At 45.2% G+C, this 10,540-nt stretch overlaps 1 protein-coding gene across 1 annotated transcript; it reads right to left on the reverse strand.

Moving 5' to 3' along the window:
• Positions 1-7,807: 7,807 nt before the first annotated feature.
• LOC145799911 (uncharacterized) lies at positions 7,808-10,293 on the reverse strand. Its single transcript, XM_082889561.1, has 3 exons — positions 10,290-10,293; positions 8,874-9,676; positions 7,808-8,792 (listed from the first exon to the last, which is right to left on the reverse strand). The coding sequence occupies exons 1-3, from the start codon at positions 10,291-10,293 to the stop codon at positions 7,956-7,958; spliced, it is 1,644 nt and encodes a 547-aa protein (XP_082745687.1). The 3' UTR covers positions 7,808-7,955.
• Positions 10,294-10,540: the final 247 nt, after the last annotated feature.

The raw sequence follows: 10,540 nt of genomic DNA on the forward strand, positions 1-10,540 counted from the left end.
AATAGGAACACATACAAGTAAATATGATATTATACAGAATAACTCACACTAATTGTTCCTATATGTGAATAAAACAAATAGCTATAATGATAAATTTGTTTAAGGGTTTTTGAAAGGAGTGTAATTTGACGTTTTTGATTTGGGTGTACTTTGAAAGGTAATATTTAAAAAAACATAAATAATTTAATAGAGTGTAATAAGAAATTAGACGTGCTTAATATTTTTAGAGTGCAAATAAAATCTCCCAATATGTGTATATGGCAGGACAAGATGAACCTCCTCCACTTGCTCTTTCATTTCGCCTGTGGGTTGGATCCAAATCCTGCAAATTATATCCAAATCCAATCTATATCTACTATCTATTATCTATTATATTATATAAGGGAAATGGCGTTTTTAGTGGGGAGTTTTGTGAGAGTTTCAATATCTCATATTAATTTTCATGATTTTCTTAATTTTAAATAATTAAAAAAATCTCTATTGGCTAGCTTTTATTTAATAATCCTGTGGGGACATATTTTTTGAATACCAACACGTGGCATGGTGACGCCGACGTGTCAGCCAAGGTGCCACGTGCCCTGGTAGTTAAGCCGAGGTAATCTCGGAGAAGCCGAGGTAATCTCGGAGAAGCCGAGGTCATCTCCGAAGATGTCGGAGTCCGAAGATAAGGGACAAGAGTCCTAAGGCAAAGAGGGGACTTAGTTAAGATAAGGATAAAGCTCTTAGGGAGTTTATCTATATCTCTTAAAGAGTCCAGAGTAAGCACTAAGATTGGAGTTCATAGAAGTCATACTTCTAGTTGGACTTGGATTGAGTACATTATAAAAGAAAGGCACCCCCGTGGGTCTAAGGTATGTAATTCATACTTTGAGTATTCAGTTTAATACTTGATTATCCTTGAGAATCATACTGACTTGATCGTCGGAGTGCCCCCGGGTGGAAGAACCACCGCCGGAGCTTTTCTTTTCTGTTACAGGTTGCTGGAGCCATCTATTCTGCCGGTGCTTAGCTGCTGATCACTAAACGGGCAGTGTGGTCAGATTTTTACCCACACAATTTGGCGCCGTCTGTGGGAACGAAGGAAGAATAGATGGCCAGTAACGGACAACAAGGAAACGCTGGGGACGATGCTCCTTCTGGAAGCAACAGACCGATTAACCTTGACACCGAAGGAGACAATCGCAATACAGAAGCCCGTGACCAGGGTCACAGGGAGAACGACGATATCCAGGAAGGTGACACAACAAAAAGATCAAACCAAGGAAAATACTACAATGAAGACAACCTCCAGATATGGAGGGACAGGTGCCTACGCAGAGACGAGGAAGTAAAGGAATTAGCAAACAAGTTGGCGGACCTCCAATCGGTCGTCAACTTCATGATGCAGAACAATGTTATGCAACCACCATACCCGCTGCAAGATACGCCAATGCCAGCAACCAACACCCAGAAGGGCGGAGGAAAAACAATCCCCGAGGTCCCTCAACATACCAGGAGCGGAAGGCATTCTCACCGGCCTTCCAGGGAAGTCGGACGAGAAAGGCCGAGGCAAGAAGAGTCCCGAAGGACGCAACACATGAAGAATCCAGACCCCAAAGAACATCGACATGTTCAGGGGCAAGTACTCCACTTTGACACAACCCATGAAGAGAGACCCAAACGGACCCACCTCGAGGCCGAGAGCAGTATACCAAAAAGACTAAAATCAAAAGACAGCCGAGCTCCAGGGAGGAGCAAAGAAGACTTAAGGGACTACCTCAAGAGGAGGCAGCAAAATGCAGAGGCCGAGGTAAACTCCCCAGTAAAACCGAAGACAGCCTTCTCGGTAGAACTGGACAAATTCGAACCACCCAAGAGGTTCAGTATGCCGAGGTTCCAAATCTATGATGGTAAGTCAGATCCAAACTTTCATGTTGGGCTATACCTAAATTCAATGGCACTATATAGCGGGAACGAACCATTGCTCTGCAAGGTATTCCCCTCATCCTTTGGGGAAATTGCATCTGATTGGTTCCACAAGTTACCGAAAGGAAGTATAAAGACATGGGAAGGCCTGGCCGAGATGTTTGTGGCCAGGTTCGTGACCAACAAGCTGCAACCCCTGAGGGTTGATGCTTTGATGGCTCTAAGAATAACCAAGGAAGAAGGCCTTAGGGCCTATGCGAAGAGATACTACGAGGTGTTCAACCGAATACCTGAATGCAACCAGGAAGTAGCAGTCGTGTCTTTCAAGAACGGCCTGAAAGATGACTGCCCACTACGGAAGTCTTTGGCAAAAACACTGCCAAAGAGCATGGAAGAACTCATGGCACGAATTGAGAAATACGCCAGGGCCGAGGAAGATACGTCGGGAAACAAAGAGGTGAAGCAAGAAAAGGGCAACGGCTCGCCAAAGCGAGGCCGAGTCAACAATGGACTCACCAGGCAAGAAATAGAATTAAGAAATAAACAAGCGGTAACCACGGTATTCCGGATCCCCATCCATAAAATCTTGGATCGGATTCGGAATCAACCATATTTCAGGGCTCCAGAAAGAGCACCAGGGGAATTCATGGGAAAAAACGTCGGCAGACGTTGTGCCTACCACAATGAAGGAGGGCATCCAACTCAAGGTTGCAGGGCCTTAAAAGCACACTTGGAGGACCTAGTAAGGCAAGGCCTTCTGAGGGACCTGGTCGATGAGGCCAGAACAAGGGAAGAACAGGCAAGGTTGCCTCAAGCACCAGCAGCACCCCCTCCCCCAGCACAGCGACCACAGGCAGGAGAACAAAGGGTGGTCAATGTGATCCACTCAAGGGTCAACGAAAACGAGGTCAGAGGAGAAACCCAGAGGGTAAGACATTTACAGCATATCCACCAAGTTGGGGACAAGAGACATCGGCCAGAAGAATGCCAAGGGCCAACGATAGCCTTTACCGAAGCCGACCTAGAACTGGTCCAACATCCGCATAATGATGCCTTGGTAGTATCCCTCCAGGTTGGGGAATGCCAAGTAAAACGCATCCTAATAGACCAAGGCAGCTCCTGTGACATCATGTACGTCAGATGTTACAGAGAGCTAGGCCTTCACCCCGATGACCTAGAGCAATCCAGCGGCCCGATGGTCGGCTTTAATGGAACGCCAACATGGCCACTGGGTGCAACAAGCTTAGAGGTACAAGCCGGCACTAAGAAGATCAGGACAGAATTCCTGGTCATTGACACACCCTCACCATACAACATCATCCTTGGAAGACCGTGGTTGCATGCAATGGGGGCAGTTCCCTCGACGTTGCATCAACTACTCCGGTTCCCAACGGAGCATGGGATTGAAGAAGTCAGAGGGGATCAACTACAAGCCAAAAATTGCTCCATGGCAGCCATAAAGTCCACCTGTAGTATACAAGAGCCAAAGAAAGCAGAAGTTGAAGATGGAGACATGGAAGTCCTGGAAGACGTCGGGAAAGAACCGACCGAGAAAAGCGAAGAAGCACTAAAGAAAATCTTCGTCCAGGAGGGCGACGAAGAACGATTTTTTCTTCTCGGCTCCGGCCTAGCCAAAGAAGAAGAAAAAGAACTAGAAGATTTTTTAAGGGCAAACATAGAGGCATTTGCCTGGACACCCTATGAAATGCCTGGCATTGACCCCGAGGTCACTTGCCACAGTTTGAATGTCGACAGATCGGCAAAACCAGTGATTCAACGAGCCAGAAGGCCGACGTTATTACACGTCGAAGCAGTGGAGGAAGAGGTAGACAAACTCCTTGAAGCCAGGGCAATCCGAGAAGTCCAGTACCCAACGTGGCTGTCCAACACAGTAGTAGTAAAAAAGAAAAATGGCAAGTGGAGGGTTTGTGTGGATTTTACCAGCCTCAACAAAGCTTGCCCCAAGGACAGTTTCCCTCTGCCCAAAATCGACCAACTGGTTGACGCCACTTCGGGACACGAAAGGATGAGTTTTCTAGACGCATACAGAGGGTACCACCAGATTGCTATGTACCCTCCAGATGAGGAGAAGACCGCGTTCATCACCCCGAAAGGCCTGTACTGTTATAAGGTAATGCCTTTTGGGCTGAAAAACGCAGGAGCAACCTATCAGAGGTTAGTAACAAAGATGTTTAAACATCTGATCGGCAAAACAGTAGAAGTTTACATTGATGACATGGTCGTAAAGACCAAGGAGTCAAAAGGTCATCTTGCCGACCTAAAAGAGGTCTTTGACATACTCAAAAGATATCGGCTCCGACTCAACACCGCAAAGTGTGCCTTCGGAGTTGGGTCAGGTAAATTCCTAGGCTATCTGGTAACAAGAAAGGGCATAGAGGCCAGCCCAGACCAAATCAAAGCCATCCTAGAGCTACAGAGCCCAACATCGGCAAAGCAAGTCCAAATGCTCACTGGAAGGGCCGCAGCCCTGAACCGATTCATCAGCAGAAGCTCGGACAAGTGCAGACCCTTCTTTAACCTGGTAAAAAAAGCCACAGACTTCCTGTGGACCGAAGAATGTGAAGCAGCCTTAGCCGATCTGAAAAAGTACCTGACCACAACCCCGGTCCTTTCTAACCCTGTTCCAGGAGAAGAATTATTTTTGTACTTAGCAGTCTCTGAACACGCAGTCAGTGCAGTGCTAATCCGCGAGGAAAAAGGGGAGCAGAAAGCTGTCTATTATGTAAGCAAGACTTTGGCTAACGCAGAAACAAGGTACCTACCACTGGAAAAATTAATGCTAGCCTTGGTAATGGCCTCAAAGAAACTAAGCCATTACTTCCAGGCACACAAGATTGTGGTTCTAACAGAGCACCCATTGAAGTCCTTATTACATCAAGGAGACTTAACAGGAAGGATAGCAAAATGGGCAGTAACACTGGGACAGTTTGACCTAGAATTCAGGCCAAGAACAGCAATAAAGGGCCAAGTTTTGGCCGACTTCGTCGCAGAACTCACACCTGAAGCCATCGCACCTCAGGCTCCGTCGAGCCGAGATGAGCATCACCCCGACAAACAAAAAGAAACCCAGTCAAAGACAAAACAGCAAGAGAAAGAAAGGCTCAGACCATGCAGCATCTACATCGGCGATTCGTTCAGACTATATGTCGATGGAAGTTCAAACCGCCAGGGAGCAGGAGCAGGAGTACTGCTGATATCTCCAGATGGAGAGATTGTAGAACAATCCATCCGACTGGGGTTCAAAGCCTCCAATAACGAAGCAGAATACGAGGCATTAATTGCAGGACTAAAGCTAGCAGCAGCAGCAGAGGCAGACGAGGTAATTGTTTTTTGTGATTCGCAATTAATTGTTAACCAGTCAACAGGAGAATTTGCAGCCAGAGATGAAAGAATGTCGGCATATGCAAAGGAAGTCATCCGACTGGCGGCCCTATTTCAGAACTGCAGATTACTCCAAGTCAGCCGAGATGACAACACCCATGCCGACGCATTAGCCAACCTGGCCAGTTCAATTCAAACTGGAAAAACAAGGACAATTATGATCGACTACATGTCGGCCCCGAGTATAGATAAACAGAGCACCAAACAAGAAACAATGTGCGTGGGCCTTGGACCAAGCTGGATGGATGCAATCATTGCGTTCCTAAAAGAGGGGAAGCTGCCAGAAGACCACAAAGAAGCACATAAAATTAGGCTGAAATCCGCCAGATTCAGCCTAACAGCGGAAGGCCATCTTTACAGGAGGTCCTTCACTGGCCCACTTTTAAGGTGCGTACACCCTTTGCAGGTTGAAGATTTTCTTTATGAGATCCATGAAGGAATTTGTGGAAGCCATGCCGGGGGCAGATCGTTAGCCCATAGGGCCATTACCCAGGGGTATTGGTGGCCCTACATGCAAAAGGATGCCGAAGCCTATGTAAAGAGATGTGAGCAATGTCAAAGGTTTGCACCTTTGATACATCAGCCAGCTGCCGACCTAAACCCAGTATCCAGCCCCTGGCCGTTTGCCCAATGGGGCATGGATCTGGTGGGACAACTTCCCCAGGCAACTGGGCAAAGAAAATATTTACTGGTAGCAACGGACTACTTCACAAAATGGATAGAGGCAGAACCTCTTGCCAAAATCCGAGATGTGGATGTCAAGAATTTTATTTGGCGAAACATAATCACCAGATTTGGGATCCCAAGAGCAATAGTTGCCGACAACGGAACACAGTTCGACAGCAAACTTATCAAAAACTTCTGTGCGAAATTCAAGATCAAAAACTATTTCTCAACTCCAAGTTTTCCTCAAAGTAATGGGCAAGCAGAGGCGTCCAACAAAGTAATCCTGGATGGGATAAAGAAGAGGCTCCAAGCAGCAAAGGGAAAGTGGGTGGACGAGCTGCCCAACGTACTTTGGGCATATCGGACCACGCCGAGAAGATCAACGGGAGAATCCCCTTTTGCCATGGCCTATGGCACAGAAGCAGTCATCCCATTGGAGATCGGCATCCCAGGGATCAGAACCCAGGGAGTAGAGAATGGCACCAATGACATACTCTTAGCCCGAGACCTGGATCTACTGGAAGAACGAAGAGAGAAGGCTGCAATTCAGCTTGCAGTATACCAGCAACAGCTTGCCAGAGCTTACAACAAGAAGGTTAATCCAAGGGATTTTCAAGTTGGCGACTTAGTCCTAAGAAAAGTCGTCGGAAACAAGAAGGATCCCAGGGAAGGCAAGCTTGGCCCGAACTGGGAAGGACCCTACAGAGTTACTTCAGTATTGGGCAATGGAGCATATCGGCTTGAAGACAATGAGGGCAAAGCACTACCCAGACCTTGGAATACTTGTAACTTGAAATTCTTCTATCATTAGATAAACATCATTGTTTGGCCGATATTATCAATAAAGTCTTTTCAGAATTCTCTCAACACGTATGATTAATGGTTATTGAAGACATATCAAACTCAGGCAAACTAAACCGATATAATTCCTTGATCCACTTGTTGAAATTTGTAGCAATTTACAAGTTGGAATCAAGCTGATTCCTTATCTTCACTTGTTAAAATTTGTAGCAATTTACAAGTTGAAGATAAGCCGATGTTATTCCTTGATTCACTTGTTGAAATGTGTAGCAATTTACAAGTTGGAATCAAGCTGATTCCTTATCTTCACTTGTTGAAATTTGTAGCAATTTACAAGTTGAAGTTAAGCCGATATTATTCCTTGATCCACTTGTTGAAATTTGTAGCAATTTACAAGTTGGAATCAAGCTGATTCCTTATCTTCACTTGTTGAAATTTGTAGCAATTTACAAGTTGAAGATAAGCCGATGTTATTCCTTGATTCACTTGTTGAAATTTGTAGCAATTTACAAGATTGGAATCAAGCTGATTCCTTATCTTCACTTGTTGAAATTTGTAGCAATTTACAAGTTGAAGTTAAGCCGATGTTATTCCTTGATCCACTTGTTGAAATTTGTAGCAATTTACAAGTTGGAATCAAGCTGATTCCTTATCTTCACTTGTTGAAATTTGTAGCAATTTACAAGTTGAAGTTAAGCCGATGTTATTCCTTGATCCACTTGTTGAAATTTGTAGCAATTTACAAGTTGGAATCAAGCTGATTCCCTACCTTCACTTGTTGAAATTTGTAGCAATTTACAAGTCGAAGATAGGCCGAGATTATTGCGTAAGTTCTCACAGCAATATGTGGGTTGTCTGAACCCTAGAGAAGATGCTTAACACTTGTTGAAATTTGTAGCAATTTACAAGTAGGTCAGTATCCTGCCGAAGTAAAAGCCTTGCAGTTATACCCAGGGTATGTAGCCCCGAGAAGATTGCACAAAGAAAGCATGCAAAAATTTCTAAGTATAGAACTATGCAGAAGCAAGCAACAGAACATCACAAGATCAAAAATATCCTTTGCAAGAACAGTTGCAATTACATACTGAAAAAAGGCACATCGGCCATAAGAAGGAATGTACATTGTTCGGGAATTAAAAGAAAGAACAAAGTCCAAAATCCAGAAAAGAAAGAAGGGAAAATCAAGACTCTTGAACATCAGCAACAGCAGAAACTGGAACCTCGGATGATTCAGCTGGAATATCCTCGGCCACCTTCTCCGCTCGTATTTCGGCATCTATCTCTGCTAAAGTTGTGTCAAGACTTCTGTCAGTCAGAAGAAGATCAGATGATGGACACCCCTGAACAGGTTCCCTGGGCACTTCCTCAGCCTCATCACCCACTTCATCTTGAGTTAAGTCTAAAATTTGCTCAGCTGGAAAGGACTTGGCCTCAGTAGCGCCCTTGGGTTTTCTCACCAAGGCTTCACCTTCATCTTCGTCTTCACCCTCAGCTTCTACCTCGGTCTCTGATTCATCCTCAGCTTGACTTGGAGGAAGAAATGGTAAAAGATTAGCATCAACCTGGCGCAATGGCGAGTCAGCAGGGAGATCAAGCTTCTTTATCAGAGACATCCAACCAAGGGAAAATCCCCTGTTGCATGCCTGCCTGACTTGAAGTTTGTATTCTTCTGCAACGTCGGCCATGCCTTGAGCATAGGCCTTTTCATCGGCCTCCTTGACTTCGGCCTCCTTGGTGGCCAGAGCTTGTTGAAGTTCTTTTTGCGCTTGGACCTTCTGAGCCTCGGCCTCCCTTTTCTCGGCCTCAGCTACTTTTTTAACGGCCTCAGCAGCTTCGGCCTTCTCAAGAGCTAAGGTTTGGTTCTTCGTCGCAGCCTCGGCTTGATCCTCTAGTTTCTTCATTTTTACCTCAAGAGCCCTTAATTCTCTCTTCATTGAGGTCGCTTCCCTCTTCATATCAACCAATCTTTGACGATTCTCAAAGGATTGCATTGAAAATGAGTGGGCATGTTGGATAGCCTGAATGCAAACAGAAGTATCAGAAAAATTTCTCAGAAAGAAAAAGAAGGAAGAAACATAAATACAAATAGAAATACTTACTTGAGCAGAGTGTTGGAGCATCAGAGCGTAATTTTCATACTCACTGAACTTGGCATTTCGCTCCAAGTCATTCGGTAGAAGAAGAGCAGTGCTAAGGGCAACAGCAACGTTGATATCATCAGCACTTTCACTAGCCATGATAGGCCTGTCCTCCAGAGAAAGATCAGGGGCCCATGGGATGTCAGGCTTCTTTGAAGCCGAGGTCGTCGCAGACGATGACCTTGGCCTCTTTGTTTGTGTAGATCCTGAGGGTTGGCCCTCAGCAGACCTTTTGGTTGCAGTAGAGGTTGATTTTTTGCTTTCAGCTAGCTTCGAAATCGGCAGAGCATCCTCAGCCTCGGCGTCTGTAGCCTTGGCCTTAGGCTGAGCCTTTTTTACTCTCTTTTGTTTGGGAGGGAGCGTTGATTGCGCCGGTGCGGCTTCGGCATCAGTTGGAATATCGGCGAGAAGGTCTTGGACGACAGGCCTCGGACGAACCATCTCGGCAGTCTTTACTAGCCTTCGTCGGCGTTTACGTTCAGGAATTGGTATTAAGAAGGGGGCCGAAGTTGATGGAAGATCGGCTGGGTCAGATGTGGACTCTTGATCTGTCCGAGATGTAGAAGCAGTTAAGGTTGTGGCTGTTGGTGGAGAGAGACTCTTCTTCCTTTTTCGAGGGACGTCGGGTAAAATGGATCTGTGTGTAGGGACAAAGTTTAATAATACTGGGGCTTTTCGTTTAAGGATTGGAAGACCAAGAAGTGTTCTCAGATCTGGTCCTGGGAAGAAGGATTGACGAAAATTTTTCGGTGGTTGATGAAGATCTGCAAAGAATCAGACGTCAGAAACAACAAAAGTATTTAAGTGTTGAATGAAAACAACTAAGTGTTGACTCAGGGCTCTTACTCTTGCCCTCTGTAAGTGTTCGAGGAAGAGGGTAAAGGTGGACATCTTCATCTGGGCCAAATTCCCAATTTCCAGAGGCAATAAGATAGTCATCTCCAGCCCCCTTGTTGGAGTCTGGAAGGTCGGCTATAATCTTGTACTGAGTGGATCTCGGCTTAAGGTAATATACAAAACCCCTATCCTTCAGATCAAGAGGGCACATGGTATAACAATATTGAAGGTCGGCGAGGGTGATTCTGAGGTTTTCTTGCCTAGCTAAGGCTATAATACCATTAATTATCCTATAGGAATTGATAGTAAGTTGCATGGGGTTTAGCTTATAGAAATAGAGAACTTGACGAAAAAGGGGATCGAGTGGAAGCCGAAGTCCACATTCGATAAAAGCAACTACTGGAAAAGGCATTGTATGGTCTGTGGGCACGATAGTGTCATTATCCCCAGCCAGCTTAAGATAAACGTCGGCTGGGATAGAGAATTCTTGCCTAAAGTATTCAAGACTTGTTGGGGTATTTACCCTGTGCCTCCACATACCCATTGTGTCGGCCTAAAGTAAGAGGAATATGTTTCAGAAGACGGGCGTTTTTCAGGTTTCCCTAAAGATTAAGGGTTTTACAGACAAATCCCAAACCTACGAACTATTAAGATAAAGATCGAGGGCACAGATCTGGGGCAGATACAAAAAAGAGAAAACAAAAACGAGGTTTCAGATTCAAGAACAGAGGTATAATTTTCAGAAACAATAGAGGTACAGGAAAAAATCAAGAACAGCGGCGAAAAGAATG

This window comes from Camellia sinensis, chromosome 9, assembly GCF_055761805.1.
Source record: "Camellia sinensis isolate YWXY chromosome 9, ASM5576180v1, whole genome shotgun sequence".
Taxonomy (NCBI): Eukaryota; Viridiplantae; Streptophyta; class Magnoliopsida; order Ericales; family Theaceae; genus Camellia; species Camellia sinensis.